Here is a 22,111-nt window from a genome sequence, read left to right as displayed (position 1 = left end):
ATTATAATATATACAATTATAAAATTTTTAGTTACATGTAATTGTACTCATATACATTTTGACTTCTATTTATTGCCCCCAAAATTCACTTATGGTTTTGAGAGATGCTTTATTTTCTAAGATCAAAAGCAGAATAAAACATTATTTACACAGTAGTATAAAACACTATAGAGGAACATGCTTAATATGAAACTGTTCAAAATAGATTCCTGTCTAATTGTGTCCTGACTGGTTCTCCAAAGAGGTGATATCATTGGTATAATGACAGCAGAACATTTGGGGCTGTATAGGGAAGATGCACATAGCTTGGTGGAACAGTCATTCAGTCTTTCAGATGATGTGCCCGTAAGACATCAATAGATGTAAAGTTTATGTTTAGTTTTCACTCTCATTTATGGTATCAGGGATGTGCAATGCTTTCAGCTATGAGATCTCATTGAGTATAGGGGCCCTTGAATCGTCTCAAAGTCTTATAGGGGAGGAAAGGTAGACAAAGCTAGAGCCATCAAGTCATACGACTATGTGTAGAATCTAACAGACAATTTTTTAAATTGATTTTTAAAATTAATTTATTTTTATTTTTATTTTTTTAAACAATATTTGCTTCCCCCTACCCCCTCAGATTGCATCTCCATAGAATTCACTTCCCAAGGCACCCGTGCACCATCAACACAGTCCTCTGTGCTCCTCCCTCCCTCCCTCTCATCCCTCTCCCTCCTCCTCCCCTGCAGGATGTCTCTGATTTATAATTGTCTAGCAGACAATTTTTAATATGACTCTTTCCAAGAGGTGACAGGAATGAATGGGAATTCAGTAAGAAACAAGTTGTGGTGTGTGTGGTAGGGGACCTAGTTTATTTTCAGCACTTCTTTGCCTTCACGACCTTTTTCAGACCACTGTGACTATTGGTGGTGTTGCCACCTATAATTTTAAGCAGTGGGCATGTGTGATTTCTGCTTCTGTAGTTGTAGCAATGAGGCACCTTTGGGAGAGACTAATAATTTTTCTGCACTGGGTGGCAGGGAATGGGATTGTGGTTAGCCTATTACTAGAGTGGGGACCAAAACCTGGGGGAAATAAAGGATGGGGTATACAGGTAAGAAAAGATGTGCATCTGGATACTTCAATTCAAAAAACATAAACAGTCCATCAAAAAGGCAACTAACATGTCCAAGGGATGAAGGCAACAGAGCAGTGACTTATGGATGTAGCATGACAAAAGGATTTTTTAAATCCTTTAAAGAAAGTTCTACTTTGAATTTCTAAGACACATACAAAAAATGCTGATGCCTTCTCGCTATTTTAACCTCTAAATTATACTTTGGACTGAAAATATAAAACAGATTCAAGTTTATAGACACATTCCTAAATCAAAGGGCATTTATGGGTCAGATGGTTCACATTTGTCTTCAATCACCGAGAACATCAAGAATGTAACCATTCACCCCTAGTAAATGTCAGAGAACCTCAGAAAAAAAAATTGTATCAAACACATAATGCTTGCAGTTTTTAAAACTTACTATATTTTGACACAGGAAACATGCACTTTGGAAAATCACATGGGCTTTGGTACATCCCTGTAAAAAAAATTCAAACAACAGACTTGCTTGACATTCTTTTAATATAGCCTTTTAGAGGTTTAAGTAAAAATGTTCATCTTAGTTTGTTTCTATAGTCCTGCCACCAAGTCTAACAGCAACTAAAATTGAGCAGGGTAATAGAGAGATAAAGAAGGTAAACCTGGCAAACAGGGAGACATTCTTAAATCTCCCTGAGGAGAGACAAGTTCAACTAGCTAGAGGCCAGGCAGTTAATGATTTCAACTGTCCAGGTACCAGAAAAAATAGTGGTGCAAGTATAGTGATAAATAGTGTTACCTGGCCTATATTTGGGGAGACAACACTAGTGAATGTGGCAGAAAGGACACTTTCCTGATGTAAAGGTGAATCAAATACTTTCTCCTTTGTTACTAGAGCTCTTGGACTGCCAGATCTTTCACTTTTGGGGAAAAAAAAAAGAAATCTGGGAGTTTTGGGGCTCTTTCTGGATGAGAAGTCCTTTTTTAAAAAAGATTTATGTGTACAAGAACTGGGGTACAAGCCAGAGGTGTGGGGAGTGAGAGGATTCACCAGAGACAGAGTGGGGAACAGAACAGGCAGGTTGACTGAAATACAATGCTGAGAGGAGCAGCGGGCAAGTCAGGAGAGGTCTGCTGTGCCTGGGTAGCTCCCTGGCCGGGGATGAAACTCTTGCTGCAGTGGCTGCAGACAGCTTCATAGGTTGCGCCTTAACCCCTTGTGCCACCAGGGAAGCCTGAGATGGTCTTCATTTTAAGAAATTAAAATTATAAGCATGAATCAAACAGCTGTGTCCTTAGGACAGCCTCACACTAAGTGCTCATAAGCATCTTTAAATTCCCTCTTCCCACTCCACACTCTCACCCATTACAAAATCAGGATCAGGCTTTCTCCAGGAATCCTCTTTATCTATCCATATAGAGATATATAGGTACATCTTCATTTAATTCTCACAATGTATTATCCCTGTTTAAGTTCATGACCCTGAGGCCGAGTTAGAGAGTTAGTAAGTAATGGAGCCCACTGATAACTTTACCATTTAAAAGAAGTACACGTGATTTCATAGCCCTGAACGAGGTGTTAAAGTGTTACCATTTTCTGTCTTCAGCAAAGAATGACTTTAATTTCAGTTGTCTCCCAGGTTACTATTTTTAAGACCAACAAATGGGAGACGATTCAGTTGCAGAGTCCAGGTCTTTCTCAAGAGCTTCAAAGACAACAGGAGTGGTTTTCCGCCCTCCTCTTACTCAGTTCCAAAAAGAAAGGAGTAACACCTACCACTTTGTAGACCTTTTTCCTGAGCGTGGCCTCTTTGGAGGTAAATGTAACCGGTGAATTCTTTGCACACTAGTGTCCCTTTCCCTCCCATAACCCCTTACCCCCCAGGTTACTGTTAATTCCCATCGTACAAGCAATTAATTACCTATCCACACCTTCATTTGACTGAAGCAGCAAGCGGTTTGAAAGTGCAATGAAAGAAGTGAGGCCTGGGAGACAATAGGATTAAGATGGATGGTTAAGTGCCAACCTTTTACCTCCTATTTAGTCTTTCTCCCAACTCTCTCTTCCTGTCCACCAAACTGTAATGATCATCCTTTGTCAGTCCCATATTTTGCAGAAAAGAATTCCCCTTCCTAAAATGGATGACTATAACATAAATAAGCCTCTGAGTTGTCCTGATGCTTGGGATGTATTCTTTACTGCCATAATGGAGCAGGAATACCTGGTATCCTTTTATTGATAAAACCTGCTGATATACTGGACACATCCATCTGACAGCATTTTAATGAAGTAACCACAGGAACATGAACAAACAAGGCAGGTTTTCTTAAACTGGCAAATTCTCTTGTAGGAATTACGATTCATTTCCACAAGTTCACTTGTAAATTGAGTATTTGATGCTGGGGCACTTCCCTAATAAACAGTGGTTAAATTTAAATAATAAAATGGTTGCAGGAACACAACTGTAAAAAGAAAAGTAGTAGAGGAAGTAGGTATGCAATATTATCAGCCAAACAAACAAAATACACAGAACAAGAAATTTTATTATCTTGAATGCTGGTGCATAACCAATAACAAGCTTAATTAGAGGAGGAGACAGGGAGACCAGACACTGAGGGGCATTTCTGGGCAGCTTTTAAAACCTTTGAAGGTTGACAGCATAATTGTTCATAAAGTCTTTTTCAAATACAGGGCTTTCCTTTTACTTGACAATTTTCACTTAACAGTTCTTACCATATGAAGTTCAACCAGTCTTTTGCCTGTAAAGTTAAATGAAAAACAGATAGCAAGTGAAACAAAATTTCTCTTACTAAGGGAGGCATAGTTTGTTTTCTTTGTACTTTTACATAAATCTGAAACTCTATTAAGACCATCTTAATTTTTGACCTTAAAAAATGGTCAACACAATGAATTTTCTTAAAATACAGATTATAGTAGCTTTATAAAGGATTAAGATACAAGTACACATGAAATTTTAGATGCTCTTAGAAACACATTTTAAGATAAAGCACACAAGATCATATTTCTTTTTGGGTTTGCTTATTCTTTTGGGATAACGAAGAATACTCAGTTTATCTTACACTCAAAATTTAGCCTTCGAAAGCCACTTGGAAAGATCACAGTGGAATCTTCAGTTTTTTCAACAGGCTTTCAGTCCAAATAATGCAGAGATAGCGCACGTCTTAAACTGGATATGTTACTTTTCCTTACGCAATTAACATCGGTGGGCTCTTCTACTGGCAGTTTGTCTTGATCGTGGCTTATTCTTGTAACACGACTCTTACAGTGAAATAGGAAAGATTTTTTTCCCACTGCAAGGAAAAAATAATCTGGATCAACAACAAAGTCAAAGCCATTGGTGTTTCAGGACATTCTTGAAAACAGTCCCCAAATCCCTTTTCTTTTCTTTTTTCTTCAACAATTTTCATCCTTTTTCACAACGGTGCAGTCACTGCCCTATTCCATTCTGCAAAATAAAAAAAAAAAAAATTTTTTTTTTTTGTTTTTGAAGATCAAGTTTCTCATTGGCACGGAACGATTTGGAATGAACCCAAGACACAGTGGAATGTTGGTTGTCTCAAGCTGTTTCCTCCTCTTTTTGAACAGCATTTCACTACTCTCTGTCAATGATCTCATCACAGCCGAGTTCCTCGGTCAGACGGTTGACAACCATCAGCGAAAACAGCTCTTCGATAAAAGCTAACTGATCAAACGGGGTCTTCTCATAATGCATCTGAAACCCGCCATCCAGAGCTGCCTCTCTGGCTCTGGACGTTCTCAGAAACATCTTGTTGGCCTCTTCCAGGGCCGCTGATACCCTGTAGCCCGCACCACTCAGCGGCTCCTCTTCTGGATAGTCGTAGTCGTCTTCCCAGTCATCAAATTCCTCGCCCTCATCCTCGCTCTCGAAGTCGGGGCCCGCGATCGGGCCTGCATGCTCCCCGGGACTGGCCCGATTTGCAAGGCCTCGGCCCCCCTGAGGCTCCGCCATTGGCTGCACGGCCTCCTCCTCCATGGGGCCTTCCTCCTCCAGCTGCGGCGGGGCCCCGGCGCGGGGCGGGCTCGGGGACGGCTCCCGGCTGCCGCCGCCTACCTCCATCTGCGGAAACTCAAGGTCCCCGGGCATCACGTCCATCTGCAGGTCATTGCTCTCCTCGTACAGCTCGCACAGCACGTTCATTTCCGACATTGTGCAGGGAGCTCGCCCTCCTGGAAGTCGCTTGCAGCGGGCTGGGAGCTACGCGGCCGAGCGGCTGTGCGCCTGCGCGCGCGCCCCGGGCTTGCGTAACCTCGTGCGTGCGTGTGACCCCCAGATACCGCCCCCTCTGAGCGCGCACCCCCGTGGGGGGGGGTCCTCGCTTTGGGGGGGGCTCGGTTCCCATTAATTGCAACGTCGTGCGCTGTTTGTGCAGGAGCGGGGCTGGGTCCCCGCCTTCCTTAGCGGGTCTGCGGCTGGGGATGCTCTGCGCTTGGAAACGCGCTCCTTGGCCTCTGGAGGGACGCCGGGGCCCCCCTCCCGAGCCCCCCCTTTTTCAGATTCTCCGTCCCCCACCTCGCCCTCCGCCTGGGGCTGCTCCTCTCCCACACCCGAGGCGATCGCGTCTGCTCTGAGGTTTTTAACTACTTGCTCGCTGCGCGCCAAAGACGTGCGCATCCGCACCCCCAGATCTGTCTGTGCGCAACAGCCCCAGCAACACATCACCGTGTTCACAGCGGATCTGTTCAGTTTTTCTCGTTGAAGAGAGTTCAATTCACAAGTGGCTGTGTTGTCTGGCTTCTTTTATAAAAGTATAATGAAATACTGAGTGCCAGTTCTTTTCGTAGGAGGCAACTTTACACTTTGGTGTGCATCCTGTAAGGCCTTTTGTTTGAGTTTGTAGGGACCTTTGTCTCCTTGGGAAATTCTTTTTATTTTATTTTTTTATTTAAATTTTATTTTTATGTGCCCCTTACAATTACAACCCCCTTATTTTGACCCCAAGCCCTCCTTTCACCGCCCCCACCCCCTATAGTGTGTCTCTGGTTCATAGTTGTTTGTTGATTTTGATATTTTCTTTCTTATAGTTATTCTTTTTCTTGGTCCCTTATTTAAGTTTTCTAGATTCCTGCTATGAGTGAGACCATCCGGTATTTTTCTTTTTCTTTCTGGCTTGTTTTGCTGAGCATGATCCCTTCCAGCGCCATCCATGTTGCTGCAAATTGCATGTGTTTATCTTTTTTGAATGCTGAGTAATATTCCATGGTGTATATGGACCACATCTTCTTGATCCAGTCATCTATTTTTGGGCATTTGGGCTGTTTCCAAAGCTTAGCTATTGTAAATAGTGCTGCTATAAACATAGGGGTGCAGGTGCTCTTTGGAATTGATGTTTCTGTGTCCTTTGGGTAAATACCTAGGAGTGGAATTGCTGGATCATATGGAAGCTCTATGTTTAGTAGGTCCAGAAATCTCCACACAGCTCTCCATAGTGGTTGGACCAGTTTGCACTCCCACCAACAGTGCAGGAGAGTTCCTTTTTCTCCACAACCTTGCCAACATTTGTTGTTGCTAGTTTATTTAATATGTGCCATTCTTACTGGTGTAAGATGGTATCTCGTTGTAGTTTTGGTTTGCATTTCTCCTTGGGAAATTCTTTTGTGGTTCTTTTTTTGTCTCATAATTGTATTCAACTTAGAAAACATGTCAAACAGCCCTCTAGTATTTGTATAGCTTATACACTAGTTGACCTAACTATGAACACATTTCTGAGTTTCTGATGTTATAAGCTGTCAGTCAGTGAGCAGCCACACATGGCAATGTTTCTCTGCAGGAAATATCTAGAAGTGAAAGGTGAGATAGTGAGCATGCATTCTTTGGTTTTAGTATATACCATCAAATTGCTCTCTAAAGTTGCTGTACATATGGAAGCTCTAACCAACACTTTGAAAATACCCACACCTTTCCCACATATGATTTTGTTGAACTGTAACAAATTTATCAATTCATTGATATCCTGTTTTATTTTCCATAGACTTGAATTCCTGGAGATTATCTTTCAATGTTTATCAAACATTTTATTGCTTCTGAAAGTTTTTAGGTCTTCTTTTGGGTTTTGTTTTGTTTTGTTTTTTTTTTTCTTACTGGTTATAAGCCATGGGAATACTTTGTTTTAGATGTTGCAAATATAGTCTCCAAGCCTGTTGTTGTGTGTCCTTCCTGTTTCAGGGGGTGCTTTCTCTTAACACAAGTTTTAAAATGGATTTTTGTGTAATCAAATTTAAGGTATTCTTCTGTGTATCTTCTTTCTATTGAGATGAATTTTCCTACCTCAAAAATCTGTCTCCCAATATTTTTGAGAACTACAGAGAGCTGGAGAAAGAGCTGATTTAGTCAGCTCTACTCACTTCTTTTGTCTGCTGTGGTACCACATTTATCACAGACTAAAAGTCTGTGAACATGAGTTTGTTTTTAGGCTTGTGTTCTATGAATTTCTAGAGTTTTACAATTATGTCCTGCTGATAAGGAAACTCTTGTCTCTATTCTTAAAAAAATTTCCTTAGTGCTTCTCACACATTTGTTCTTCCATACAAAATTTAGAAACAGCTTGAATATGTCGTTGTCTAGTCACCCGATAAGAAAAATCTCGTTTCTTTGTTTTTTAAAAAATTGCTTTAGCTCTTTTTGCATATTTATTCGTCCATGTGAATTTTAGAAGCAGCATGCAAAGTTCCCTGAATGATATTGGTGGAATTTTAATGAGAATTGCATGCAAATTATAGATGATTGGTATTTTTACAATTTCTCTTCTCATCCATAAAGGTGATTTATATTTGTTCAGGTCTTATTTATAGTGTTGTATGAGGTTTTCCAAAAGGCCTGACATGATTCTTGCTAGTTTCATACTTAGGTACTCTTGCAAATGTCCCTTTCCCCTATACAGTGTCTAATTGGGTATTGCTGGTAATATGCATCATGGAGGGTTAGTGAGATGAAACTTAGCATTTCTTACACTAAGTGTGAGAGACCCACTTGGGTGAAACCCACCTGAACCTCGTGGTCTAAATGAGAATATAATGGAACGTGGGTAGAGTGGTTCCAAAAACATGCTGAGCAGGCACAAATGAACAAATACATGCCTGTTACCCTTAGATTGTATGACTAAGAAGTAATTAACTTTGGCATCTTACATATTAAAAAATGCTTATCTTTTCCAGATTATTGCCAATCATCACATGCAGTCTATTTCATTTGCCTCTGGAGGGGATCCTGTAAGTATTGATTCATAAATGTTCTTTTTCTGAGTTAAAAAAACTCCCCTGTGTAGCATATTCACCACTGCATGTGTTTTCCAAATACCTTACTACAATTTGTGAATAGCTACCTGCAGCAGGTAATCAAGTTTTTTTTTTGATAAAATATTTCCTTTCACTGATTTTTGAAATATCTGAATGAATGGATGAGTTCATACCCTTCTGTTTTGTTATTTGTCATGAAATTATCATCTTAACAGTTTCTTGTTGATAATGTCAAAGTTATGATAAATGAGCATATTATACATGTGTCAGATTTCTTCTCAATGCAGAGTTCCAGGCAGATACTACTAATCATTTGAATTTGACATGTGAAGGGAAGCCTTTTTACCAGCGAGGCTGTCAAAGTAGGCAGCTCATCTAATTATGAGGAACCAGGTTGGCAGAAACTCCTGGAGGGACTGCTGGGCTGGAAGAGAGGACTCACAGTTCCTCCTTACCCAGAGTCCAGTGGTGCTCATTTCCCATCAAGTGTGTGGGGACTGAGCTAGGTCTCTGTCTCCAGGTCACTTTGCAGAGTGGAAGGTCATTTCCTGATTCTCTGCTGCATCATTTCTGGACCAGAACAAAAACCAAAACAAAACTGTGAGTTTTGAAGCTAGGGAGTCTGTGATTGAAGGAGAACATCTGTTTAAATAGAGGGAAAAGGAGGATTTTGCTCCCTCCCCTTATATCTGTCAATGTAGGAAGGCTAGAAAAGGGCAGAGTATGATTTTCAAAATGATTGCCATCAACAGCTTCAATGAAATAAATGGGGAGCATATGTAGACCTTGTTCTTACTGAGAATGTATTGCTTTCTCTACAAAGCATTTATTACTAAAGATTATATACTTCAGAAAAAGGCACAAATTCCAAGTTAATAGTTGATTATTTTTCTGTCTACTACATTTGGTTTCTTCCAGTTGAGGATTACAATTTAGGGGATAAATGATAGGACATGTAACCCAGAAACCCAAGAGAGGCATGGAATGGGTGTAAGAACAAAATCTGGTGTCTCTGCAAAGTTTTGATTTATTTTAACATCTATGTAAATATTTAAAAAGAAAAATAATTATCTATCTTTAAAAGGAAAAAAGTTGTGAAGTTACTCTGTCATTGCTTTGTTTGCTGGCATCTAAGTATTTAAGCAAGTTCTTGCCTTGGGTATTGGTGTCACTTTTTTATGTGGGAAATATATACCTAAATGCTATTTAAATTAGCCCATTCTTAAAAACATTTCAATAATTACTTGGCTACCAGTGAAAAAGTATCTAAACGTGCCAAGCCTAGACAACCTACCTCAGAACTTCTTTGAAGCATGTGAAAGACAGCCTTTCAGGATTTCAAGTAATTGTTTTATTTCTTTTATTAGTAGATACTCAATTTCATCTTTGGGCCTCACTGCTTCCTCACTTTCAATTTGGGGTATAGTTATTTTCAAATGAAAATATTAGTTTGAAGTTGCTGCCATTTGAAAATAAACCAAATTCTAAGAGCTCTAGTTTGAGGTTGCTGCCATTTGAAAATAAACCAAATTCTTAAGAGCTCTATGGTCCCCACAAGTGAGTCGGCTGATGGCTGATGGTGCATTTTTAGCAAGTAGGGGGCAGGCAGTTGACTGAGCTTGGGAGCTGCAATTTGAGCTCAAACGGAATCTGACCCCCCTGTCCATCCCACCTGGTAATCTGGCCTCAACAGCGACACCAAGGGGTACTTGGTAGCAGAGCAGGTTGACTGGGTCTAACCTGAAAAGGCCAGCAACCTCTCCTCTTCCTAATCTACTGCAGTTAGGTCATCCAGGGAGGAATGCAAATATTTTCACTAAGGTGTTTAAAGTAATGTGTTTTTCAGTGTAGTGTGAGAAATAATTATCCTATAATTTAAATTGCTGTCATTTTCAGATGAGTGCACAAATCCTCATTAAGCGCTAGGCGGGCCCTTCATGTCTGTCATAGTGCTCTAGATCCCTGATTCTGTTTACACTGTCTTCCTGTGCCTTTAGTCCTTTACTTCTTTCAACCACACCAAGGCACTGCCAGTACAAAAAGAATTCTTAGTCCTTGTGGGAAAGGTTGTGCCTACTGAATTAAGTGGGGCCTCTGAGCTCTCTGTCTGCAGCTGCAGAAAAAGCCTACTGAATTTCAAATAGAAAACTAGAGTGGCCCCTAGCCTTGGCATGAGAGTTCCTCATGAGTACAGTTTTATCCTCAGGCCAGGGAGGCAACAGGGTGGAGAGGCAGGCTTTAGGGTCACGGAGACCTGACAGGCTTACATCTATGCCACATCGTCCTCATCTGTAAGGTGGAAGATGATCACCCAGGCCGCACAGTGTTGTGAGAATTAAGTGAAATGCTGCTGCATGTGAACTGCTAGCACCGTGTCTGATATATAGTGGCAGAGGTAACAGTTGCCCCTATAGCTGGCACATGGGCTTATATATTTTTAGGAGTCTCACTGAAGCATTTTACAACTCTACAGCAAACTGGGTACCAGGAGTAGGAAGAAAAGTCTCTGTAGCCCAATATGGCCTAATTGTTCCCACCAGATCCCCGCCGCCCAAGTTTAAAAAGTACTGGATATTCTTCTTCACCTCTTGATCTCCACTCACCCTCACCTTTATGCTCTTCTCAGAAACAGTTTACTTGTCTTCTTTCTATCATCCCTTGGTGATGTTTCTGTGTTGTGTATACTTTCTGTGTCTCAAAAATGCATTACGAGTCTGGCAAAATTAAAGACACTTGCCAGTGTTTTCTCCTCATTATTTGTGCTTTACTTTTAACATTCTTTAAACTCTCCCAGATATTTACAGTTAATAGATTTTAAAACTAAAAGGATGTTGGAGGCTGCTTGGAAGATGAGGAAACCGAGATCCAGAGAGACTCCACGACCTCTCTCCTATCAGCCATACACCTGACAGCATTGCTGGCATCCTGTCACCTCTTCAGCTTTAAAAATAGCAGCCAAATCCTCAACAATGTTGCTTTCCTTCTTAGTTAATATAAAACAAAGCTCATAGACGTGACCTTGCTTTATTTAGAAGGTATTTCAAACCTTCTTTTATTGTTTTGCATAAAAGTAACTTACTTAGGTGTGTGTTATTTTTAAAATAACCAAAGACAAGTTATGCTAACCCTGAGATCCACTTCCTGTATGATTCATTGTGGGTTATTAAGTGATTGTCCTTGAGGGTATTACAAACATGGACTTTTATTTCCTGCCAGTTGATTGCATCTTCCCTCTAGAGAGTCATACTTCTAATTCTGCAAATGGCATTGTGTGTGTTTTTTCCCTGAGAAAACACATGCTGAGATAACAAAAAGCATCTTTAATTATTAAAATCTTATCTTTCATCAGCTTACTGTTTTCAATAAAAGTCAGAATTACCAAGTGGCTTTTTGTTTGTTGGTTTTTACAAAAGTCAGCAACGCCTCTTTTTGAATCCTTAGGTTTTTATGGGTTCTCTTTTTTAAAAATGTCTTTTTTTTTTCTTTCATTGATCAAATGAAAAATGCCTTGTAGTTTTGCTTTGTTGTTTCTTGAGTTCATTTGCACTCTCCTGGAGCAACACCTGTAGGACTCACTCTGCACTTAATTGACTGACTTTCTGATGAAATTGATACTTATTTGGACAACTGGAAAATTCTAGTTTATGACACATTGGTGATTGCATAACCCTGGCTTTTTCACCTTTCAACACAGAAGACCGTCATATTCTGTAACCATTTTAAAAGAATGTGTCCTGAAATATTCCCTACCTCTATTTGCTTTTATTTTTAATGATATGGTCTGTCTCCAAATTTTCATTCTTCATATTTCTTTCCAAGAGGTGAGAACGTGAACTCCACAAGTGCCAAACTATGTAGCAAATGTTTGTTTTTCTTCCTAGGATGCTTTTCTTTTCTCTTGAGACAGAAACATTAATATATAAGTCCTTTCTTCAGTATCATGTCCTAAATAAATGTACTCTTATCTTTCAATATTCCAATCCATTTATTTAAAATGCAATCATTTTCCCTTTTTTATAGGATACTACAGACTATGTTGCCTACGTAGCTAAAGATCCAGTTAATCATCGAGGTATGGAAAGCAACTTTTAGATTTTCTTAAGAGCTTGCGTATACCAAATTTAAAAAATAATAAGCAGTTATTTTCAATATGCAGGATGATGAGAACCACTGGAGTACTATTTTGAGCTCTGTAAATATTAGATAATTTTGAATTAGAAATAAATAGCCCTGTTAGAAGATCAAAATAGAGAAAAACATATAAGTAGTACTTAAATCCCAGTCATTTGAACAATTCATAAACTAAAAGGCTTATTCTCTATTTGTATAATCAAAAGGGAAGGTGTTTTGGTTATGATAGAGGGGCCTGGCTGGCCCACCCCCAGTGGACAGATGGGCAAATGAATTACACTTGACGCGAGACAGTGAGGTTATTAGTCATACTGGCCTGGGTGTGAGTGCTTGTGTGTAAGAGTGTGCATGTTTGTTGAGTTTTGCACTTGCTGTCCAAAAGCCTGGCCTGTCATTCTGAGTATTCATCATCTCATCATTTAGATCACATCTTAAATGTCTCTACTTCAGGGAGACTTTTGCTCTGTAGCACCTATCTCCAGCAGCGTAACCCATCCTGCTGTATCATAAAAATTTCTTATTACCACTTTTATCCTACATGTTTGTTATTTTATGTACTCACTTGTTGATGTGTTTAATATCTGTGCTTTTTACTCAAAGCTGCATGAAGGCATTAACCTGTTTATCTTATTCATTCTTGTTTCCTAACCACTCATCACAATGCCTAGCACATAGATGATACGCAGTAACTATTTTTGTTGAATGACTGATTGCAAAAGGGAGTTGATTGAATTTCTCATTCTAGGATTTAACAAGGTGGCCTAAGGACCTTATCTCCCAGCCACACTTTGTGTCAAGGGCATGAGGTTCCTTAGTTCATTGACCCTCTAGATAGACGTGGTTAGATTGCTTCTCATTCCTGTTCCTGGGAGATTCAGACTCTTCTTAGGGATGAGTATCAGGGTACTTCCCAACTAGAACCTGTAAGCTAGGCAACATTCTCTGCCGCACTTGGGATAGAGTTTGCCTGGAAACACTTATTAGTGGAATTTGAAAATTCGAAGAGACAAAAGACATAGGTGGACATGCGCATGACATGCTAGGGTGCAAATGAAATAAAACATATCAAGAATGCAGAATGTGTATGGAGGGGAAAAAAGCCTAAAGTCATCTAAAGGGCACATAGGGCAGAGATAATAAGTAGGGACTTAACCCCATGGGCAAATGGGAGAGAGAATGCTGTTATATAAAGCAGATCTTTAGGAAGATTAATTTGGCAGCAGGATGCAGTAGATGGATTCAGTGAGAAATCTAAGGCAGAGAAATCCATTTGGAAGACACTGATTTTCAGAAAAGAAACGACGAGGAGCAGCTCTTGGCACAGAGTTGGTGATCAGCGAATACTTGCCAAAAGAACATGACTCAATGAACCAGAAAAGAGGGAATAGGCGACAAGTTCTAGGCAATACTCCACTGAAGTGGACTCACTCTCAATGACATAACGTAGAATGGGTAACACTTGAGTAGGTAGGAGAGACAGGACCTAGTACAGAGGGAGGGGTGTAAGAACAGAACAAAACAAAGGACACCAAAAAAGAGCAACCTCTTAATTGCTTCCTGAGCTTCCCTAACAACAGCATGCTGTTTTAAGGAAGGTTCTGGACAAAAAGTCTTTCCTTTCAACTCTGAAAAGGACAGGGTCAAAGGAAAAGCGAATAGCCAGGAAATGGAGATATTAATAACTTTTGCCATTAGTCACTGAATATCTCTGGGTGCCTCATTGCTCTTCATGAATGTCAGTCACTGAGGGTCATGGCTAACTAGGGCCCACATCCCACATGCTTGCAAAGTCCTTCTATCCTCCCTCCCCCAGGTGAAGGAGGACCAGAGACAATTCTGGTGCAGTTCACTGTTGTGGAGCCTCAGTAGTTGGCCAGAGCTGAGCTGCTTGCAGGGGACCTTGGGGGATCCTGGCACAGGGATTCTGAGGAGGTACTTATAAGAGCTTTCAACTGAGGTCATGGAATGGATTTGGGAGATAAGGAAAGAATCTGCACAGGTGAATCAGTAAAGAAAATTCTATGGGGACTACACCTGAGGGCGAGGGGAGTGAAGAAAACATTGTTTAAAAATGAACAGTGATGTAAAATATATATAAATTAAAAAATAAAATGTATAATTAAAAAAAAATCAACTCAGACACATTCCTAATAGAGGTTTCAGTTTTTTCTCAAGCCCCCATGTGTGAATAGGAAATAAGAAAGTTGCTGGAATGACTGGGTTAAGAATCATAATTTTATCATCTGAGTGACTTCAGTCAAATTATTTCCCTTCCTTTAAACTTAATTTCTTCAAGTGGGAATAACTGAGATAACATATGGAAAAACATCATTTTCTTTCCTCCCTCATCTTACCTTTCTTCCTCAGGGAAACAGTTCTGTCTGGTAGACAGGTGACTCAGAAGCAGAGGGCAATTTTCTTGAATGAAATAGTTAGAAATTCTCTATCACTTAACTGTGCTTTTTCCTGTTGCCGCATTCTCTTTCTTGTTTATCTTGGATATAGAAATCTCAATAGAAGCCATTCTATTCTCTCCCTACTCCCTGCTTGCATACACCTCTGCTGTTAAGTCCTTTCTCCTCGCTGGAGCCTCTGGACTTTTCATTTCTGCACAGAACTACTGACACAGTTTGGAATCTACAAATAATTAGTAATTACATACATCCATGTACAAGGGACTGAACTAATTAGTCAGTGTAGCATGCACACTGACATGGAGAGGGCTAGAGAACAGTCTGGACACAGGGCGGCAGCGTCAGGATTTGAGGCCTGAATGAATAAAGACTTGGGGAAAAGAACTGAGTTAAGAGAATCTGGGAGTATGTATTTGGGATGGAGCATGCGTGTGTGTATAAAGTGGAGTTGCAGAGCTGGGAAGGAGTAGAAGGAGGCTGAAAAGATAAATAGACCAGAAGCAGATTGTAGAAGGCTTTGCATAACATCAAAAGGCCAATGGGAGCCCCTGGAGCTTTTAAAATTCATAAAAATTACTCTGGCTTCTGCCATTCTATGGTAATTTTTCTAATCAGTACAAGTGACATTGGAGGGCAGAAAAGCAGTCCTGCATTGTAGAAATGAGTTTGGAAGACATCTCATTTTGCCCTGGGCAGGAGTGGTCATGCTGTATAGTGCCTTGAGGAGGGGAGGGAGTTGGGACAAAATTGTGAACTGAATAGTACATGGGAGCTATTTATTTGACAGCAGGGTTGATGAAATCTCATTCAATGAGCTATTATATATGATACAAATATCTCAATGTCTGGTTCATAGTAACTGTATAATAAGTGGTAGCTATTATTATTGTTCTGTGTGATTTGAAGTGGTGTGATTTGTCACTAAAGAAACAGGGATTCTTACAAATAAGAAAAAGAGAGAAATTCAGTAGAGAAACAACCTAGCAGAGAAACGAGAGGGAAAAAGCAGTTCACCCTATCCCAACGATTATCTGGAGTACTTTGTTCATCCACACAACCACTCCAGGAAGTAGGAATTAATGTCATTTCTTATTTATAGAGCTGAAATTGAAGTTGAGAAAAAGGAAATGACTTTCCTGATCTTATCTAATCAATAAGCATACCTATACAAAAGAACATTACAAGATACTTAGGAACATTAAAAAAATAAACAGAAATTAACCTCACTAGCAAAGAAACACAAGTTATACTTAGATATCATGTTTCATGTTCAAATTTGAAACTTTGAAAAATGGTGAATTGTGGTTGTAGTAGTAGTTATTCTTGAACACTGCTCATAGGAGTATAGATGCAAAAGTTTTGGAGAGCAATTTGACAATTTTTGTTAAAGTCTTAAAAATTTCAGATATTTTTTTAGCTAGCACTTTCTCTTTTAAGGAAATACCCAGAACATGCACAAATATTAAGTAATAGAGATCATTAGCATATATTATTTACATAGTAGAAAAATGAATTAATTCACTATTCATAAATAGCAAGCTCTTTAAATGAATCCATAGGATGTACTATGTAGCAATTAAACCTAGTGTTATAGAAGACCACATGGGGGAAATATGCAGTATCACTTAGTACAAAGGAGCAGATTGTGAATCAATTGTGTATGATCCCAGGTAATTTTTTGGAGGTAGGTTTACATAGTATAAAAGGGTGGTAAAACTCATACCAAATTGTTAATGGATAGTGAAACTCATGTAGTGGTTATTTTCTTGGAGTCCTTACATTTTAAAACTCCTACGTTGAACATTTATTACATTTGTGAATAGAAAAAAATGTTTTAAATCTTTGCATTAAAAAAAAATAACGAAACGAGAAAGACAATGCTTTAAAATTATCTAGTGAATTTGGTTCACCAGGGGAAATTGATCAACAAATAGGAGAAGCCTTGTGAGGCAAGAGGGAGCGGAGGCAGGGGAAAGGCACTAGGATTTCACTAATGGGCTTGGAAAGACCCCAACTGCATAGACGTGAGATCATCAAAGGAGGAACCCAAGGGCCTCAGGGAGTGGCAGAAGTCAGTGGAGACAACGATGTGTCAGAGAACGGGAGAAAATCAGGAGATGAGTATCATTTAAGAAGGGGGAAAAACAATCTTCTCTGGGAGAGACGTCCCCAAATGTCACACACTGAAAAGGAGTCAGGGTGAACACCATTCAGTCCAGCAATATGGGGGTCAGTAGTTACCCCAGAAAGCACAGTCAGTGGAAGGGTAAAGTCAGTCCTCAGGGATGAGGAGAACATGGCTGACAGGAAATGGAAACAGACAGAGGAAACCAGCCTTTATGAAAATAGTCCTGAATGTCCCCACTGTCTCCTCTTTGCTTGATTCACTTTTATTACTCAAGTCAGGACAGATGCCACTCTTTTCCATCTTGGCTGATACCCTTTACTGAACTTCTCATTTTATCAAAGGCCTTTTCTGTAGAAAAGATAAGTTCCAGTAAGAATGTTTTGAATTTTCTCACTGACTAATATAGCCTGCCCCTGTAATTGCCATAAGTGAGGAAATTTATGTTCTCTTCACCTCTTACTTCAAATGTGTAGCCATTCAGGAAGGTTTAAATGTGTTAAGTGTATGAAGAGGCCTATATCCAGACTATGTGGAGGCCATGGTTTTGATCTCTGAAGGAAAAAAACAATCGAAAGCCAATTTAAATGAACCTTTTTGTTTATATTTATATTTACGTTTAGGAAATAAATGTACTACTGGCCTGGGGACATCAGTTATCCACCGACCGACTGCAGGCTTTGTTCTTCGGGCTTGTTTCTGCCTAGAGATGGAGGCCTCTGTGACTTGATCCCACAGCACCATCTGATGGTTGATCTGAGACACTGTACTTGTGAATTTTTAGTTTTCTAATAAAAATAACAAAAAAATCTGAAACAAAACCAAAAATCTGGTCTATTAAAATATATAAAACTGGTAAAGAAGGCCTTGTTATGATCTAAAAAGAGTTCTCAGCCTCTTACCCAATTAGAAAGCCAAATGAAAAAGAATTTAAGATTTCTAAAAATTCTCCTTCATATAGGGTACAACTGTGACTTTCTTTGGCTATAGGGTAGAATGAAAAAAATCAGATTTTTATCTGATTCCAGTTGGAGAGTCACTTTTTTTTTTTTTTGTAATCAGGACTTTTTTTTATACTTGTCTTATTTTCCTTTCCATTAGTTACAGATTGGGCAATTCTTGGCCAAGCTGGTAGCTTATCCAAACTTTTGGAGATGGTTCTAACACTAGGCAGTGGGCATATTTGCATGTGAGTCAAAACCCATCCTTCCTCTGGCCCATGACCAACCTAAAAAAGAACTATTTTCACAGAGCACAATGTGAGTGGCACCAATAGAACTGGTAAAGTTAGTGCATCTCCTAAATGTGTATGGCTGGGTGGAACATGTGCACATGGTCAGCCTTTTCGTCCAATGTTGTTTTTTTCATGGAGACAAGCACCAAATTTTTTTTCTGTTTAATCTTTTCCAAAACTATAAGGTAACTAATAAGTTTATCCGAAGCAAAGCAGAAAATTATGTAAAACCTTAAAGTGCCAGAATCAGAGAAGTTAAGATAACTATTTTAGAAATATATGAGAAATGGTAGAGGATGATTGGGCCAATTTTATCGATTCATTCATTCTTTTATGCCCATGTGCTTTGCCCTGTCCCTCAGAGGGTTTAAGCTATCATGATAGAGGAAGGATAGGATTTTTATATAGCAAGAAGGGACACCCATTCCTTGCTTTTTCCTGTCTTTCCTCTCACAGGACATACACTTTACTATCTTGTATGTGTGTGTGTCCCTATGCATGTGTGTATTATAATGTATGAATTTCCTGCCTCTCTCATTATCTTCCTCACCTTTTTATCTCTTTACATCTGTTTGATCTTAAAAAATTAAAATGTTTAAAAATGGTCATCTCCATTTTGATAAAATTTGTGGTCTTGACTTCACTTTTAGTTGAGCCCAGGAATTCATGGGATGAACAGCAAAATAATTTAAAATGAATTACCTTTCCTTGTCATAATGTAACAAAACTTCTCTTGGCTTAACTGGAGGGCACATCTCCAAAGGCACTTTGTAAATTTAAGAATCTGAGACTTGACTAGGAAGGAGGAGACCATTTCCACAAATGACCCATGCAATCATTAGCTCCAAGAACCTGGGGGCTCCCCACAGGTCTCACCTCAAAAATATTATAGACAGTTTCTCACCGTAGAATTATCAAACGGGATTCAGAGAAATCAGTATGTATTCATTCAACACATTTTAAAAACACCTTTTATGTGTTGGTCATTGTTTAAATCTACCATAGAAAAAAAGAAAGGGCAATATAAAATAGCAGTCTAAAGGCAGACCAAACATTTTCCTTTGGTAGGAAAGATATGAATTTATAGATACTCTTAATTGGGTTTTTAAGGCTAGAATTAGCTCCTAAGTTTATTTCAGGATCCAAGTTGCTTCTTTATTTTTATTTATTTATTTATTTATTTTTTTATAGAGGCATGCTTTATTTGTTTGCTGGTTTGTTTGTTTTTGTTTTGTTTATACATGCACTGGGTACAGTCAGAAGCGCGGGAGGGTGAGAGAATTCACCAGAGCCAGAGCGGGGAGCAGAGCAGACAGAAGGACCGAAGTACACTGCTGAGGGGAGCAGCGGGCGGCAGGAGAGGTCTGCGCGCCATGTGGGACCCTCCTCCAGTGGCCTGGGAGCAGCCGGGGATCGAACCGGCGCCGCAGAGGCCGCGGGCAGCTTCGCAACCCAGCGCTCAACCGCTGAGCCACCGGGGAGGCCCCAAGTTGCTTCTTTAAAGGAACAGCCTTAAGGACCTCCCTGGTGGTACAAGGTTGGTTAAGATGCAACCTTTGAAGCTGTCCGCAGCCTCTGCAGCCTTTACAGCACGAGTTTGATCCCCTGGCTGGCCAGGGAGCAACCCACATGGCGCAGCAGACCTCCAATGTTGTGCCCACTGCTCCCTCAGCAGTGTGCTTTGGTCAATCTGCCAGTTCTGCTCCCTACTCTGTCTCTGGTGAATCCTCTCACCCCTCACACCTCCGGCCGGTACCCCAGTTCTTGTATACATAAATAAATACATCTTAAAAAAAAAAAAAGAATGTTTAAAATAAAAGAAAAAACCTTAAAAGAAATGATAAGTAACTTTTGGAGATTTGATACCTTCATTTAGTAATACCCACTTCCTCACCCCACAGCCTCTTCCAGAGTGTTCAGAGACATAAATGCTTTCAATTAAAATCAAGTTAATTTTGGAATGAGAATTACCAGAGATCCCTTGAGAGGATTATCAACATAAGGATAAGAAACACCATTATAGATCCTACGGTAACCTACTGTTATAGGTTCTGCAGATTCCATCAGATGTGAACGAATTGCTTTTTAATTTAAATAAATACAGAATCCTTTGCAAGACAATGCAAAGCTTGAAGCTGTGCTTCCAAGTCAACATGTTTAAGTTGCTCCATAAAGACAGCTACCCCTCCTCTCCTCATGTAGCCCTTGTTGTAATGTGTTCTGTGTTGGTTTCACAATACAGAGAGAGGAGGGAGGAAGAATTTATTTGGAGAGAATAAGAGACATCTTGGATGTCCTGCTAAAGAATGTTGAAACATTCTTTCCCAGTATGGAATCAAAGAATTCCTTAAGCACACGCTTAAGCTTTTCTTATTCCCAGAGGATTATTAACAGTCTTTACAACTGTATATATTTAACTGTTTGAGCTTTGCCTCACCCCTCCAGTTTTCAGGCTAACCAAATCAGTATTCTTTTTTATTTAATTGCTCCCGAGACTCACTGCCTCTGTGTTTCAGTCATCCTTAGGACTCTTAGTCATCCTTATGAAATTTAATTTCAGTTAGATCTTTATATTTTTTTAATTTTTAAAAATATGTATTTATTTATGCATACAAGAACTGGGGTACGGGCCAGCGGTGCGAATGGTGAGAAGATTCACCAGAGACAGAGTGGGGAACAGAACAGATCTAGGCAGATCTACTGAAATACACTGCTGAGGGGAACAGTGGGAGAGTCTGCTGTGCCATGTGGGTTGCTCCCTGGCTGGGAATCGAACTCGTGCTGCAGTGGCTTAGGATAGCTTCATAGGTTGAGACTTAGCCCCTTGTGCCACCAGGGAGGCCTTAGATCTTTATATTCCAAGACCCTCAGCATGACACAGTACTCTATCCAAGGCTAGAATACTGTTCCCTATGATTTGTGATCCCCGAACACAGGCTTCTGTTTTTAAATAGCAGCAGGTTTGCTAATTCATTTATGATATTCTGTTAGCTACTCCCTACACTTCCTTTAATTTGCCATGTTCTGGAAGTATTTTGACTTCCTATCTTCTCTTGTTAAAAATGTACTGTCATATCACTCTTTTTTGTTTGTCCTCTTGTAGCTTGCCACATACTGGAATGCCGCAATGGAATGGCCCAGGATGTCATCAGTACCATAGGTCAGGCTTTTGAACTCCGGTTTAAACAGTATTTGAAAAATTCTTCCTTGAATACTTCTTGTGAAAGGTTAGCCAAGAGTTCTATCATTATTCGACTCACTATGTTTTGTTTTCTTTAAAAATTAATATTATTAATTATTAAGGTGACTAATGAAATTAGTAATTTTTTCCTTACACATAGGAACAGTGTCAGTCCAAACTAATAGTGATCCTCCCCCACCAATTCATATTTGTCCAGATATTTCCTTCTGCTTGCTTATAAAATTAAAGGCGTCTATAAAAATGAGACAGGATGAGCCCTGTTTCTCTAATGTAATACAGAGCAAGGAATGAAGTATTATAACATAATAAACATCAACAATTTTCTTAGATTTGTTTCAAACCTGGATCACTTGCATCTTAGTTTTAAAAACTCAAGATCAAAGAGCAAAATAAGAATTCAGATGTATACAGCAGGAATTTCTGTTGCTTTGCTGGCTTGCAGGGTAAATAGATTAACTTCAACTAAACTGTGGCAGAGAACGGAACATGACGTGACATAAGAATCTGATTGTTCTGTTTCAGGCACAGAAAGTCCGCAGTGAAAGCTGACCCCTTTTTGGCCTGTCAGACTCCACCACGTGTGGAATGCAGTGAGGCCTCTGGCTTGCAGAATTCATGCCTGAGAAACAAAGCTCTTGGGCACTTTTAAAT

General features: G+C 39.7%; 2 protein-coding genes across 3 annotated transcripts in view; one reads left to right on the top strand and one right to left on the bottom strand.

The window, feature by feature from the left end:
* SHC4 (SHC adaptor protein 4) overlaps nucleotides 1-22,111 on the top strand; it is a gene marked incomplete at both ends in the record, with an annotated part of 122,747 nt that overhangs the window by 69,872 nt on the left and 30,764 nt on the right. For both annotated transcript variants that reach the window (XM_084240613.1, XM_084240612.1), the window contains 3 exons: nucleotides 8,274-8,327; nucleotides 12,375-12,426; nucleotides 21,362-21,485. In XM_084240613.1, the coding sequence (XP_084096739.1) occupies nucleotides 8,274-8,327; nucleotides 12,375-12,426; nucleotides 21,362-21,485 (230 nt within the window). The remainder of the gene's footprint in view (nucleotides 1-8,273; nucleotides 8,328-12,374; nucleotides 12,427-21,361; nucleotides 21,486-22,111) is intronic.
* On the bottom strand, nucleotides 4,302-5,269 carry EID1 (EP300 interacting inhibitor of differentiation 1). The gene has a single exon (XM_084240532.1). The coding sequence runs from the start codon at nucleotides 5,266-5,268 to the stop codon at nucleotides 4,693-4,695; it is 576 nt and encodes a 191-aa protein (XP_084096658.1). The 5' UTR covers nucleotide 5,269; the 3' UTR covers nucleotides 4,302-4,692.

The sequence above is a fragment of the Talpa europaea genome (assembly GCF_964194135.1).
Source record: "Talpa europaea genome assembly, chromosome: 8".
Lineage (NCBI taxonomy): Eukaryota > Metazoa > Chordata > Mammalia > Eulipotyphla > Talpidae > Talpa > Talpa europaea.
Note: the sequence above shows the minus strand (reverse complement) of the source record. Positions and strands in the feature narration are given on the sequence as shown.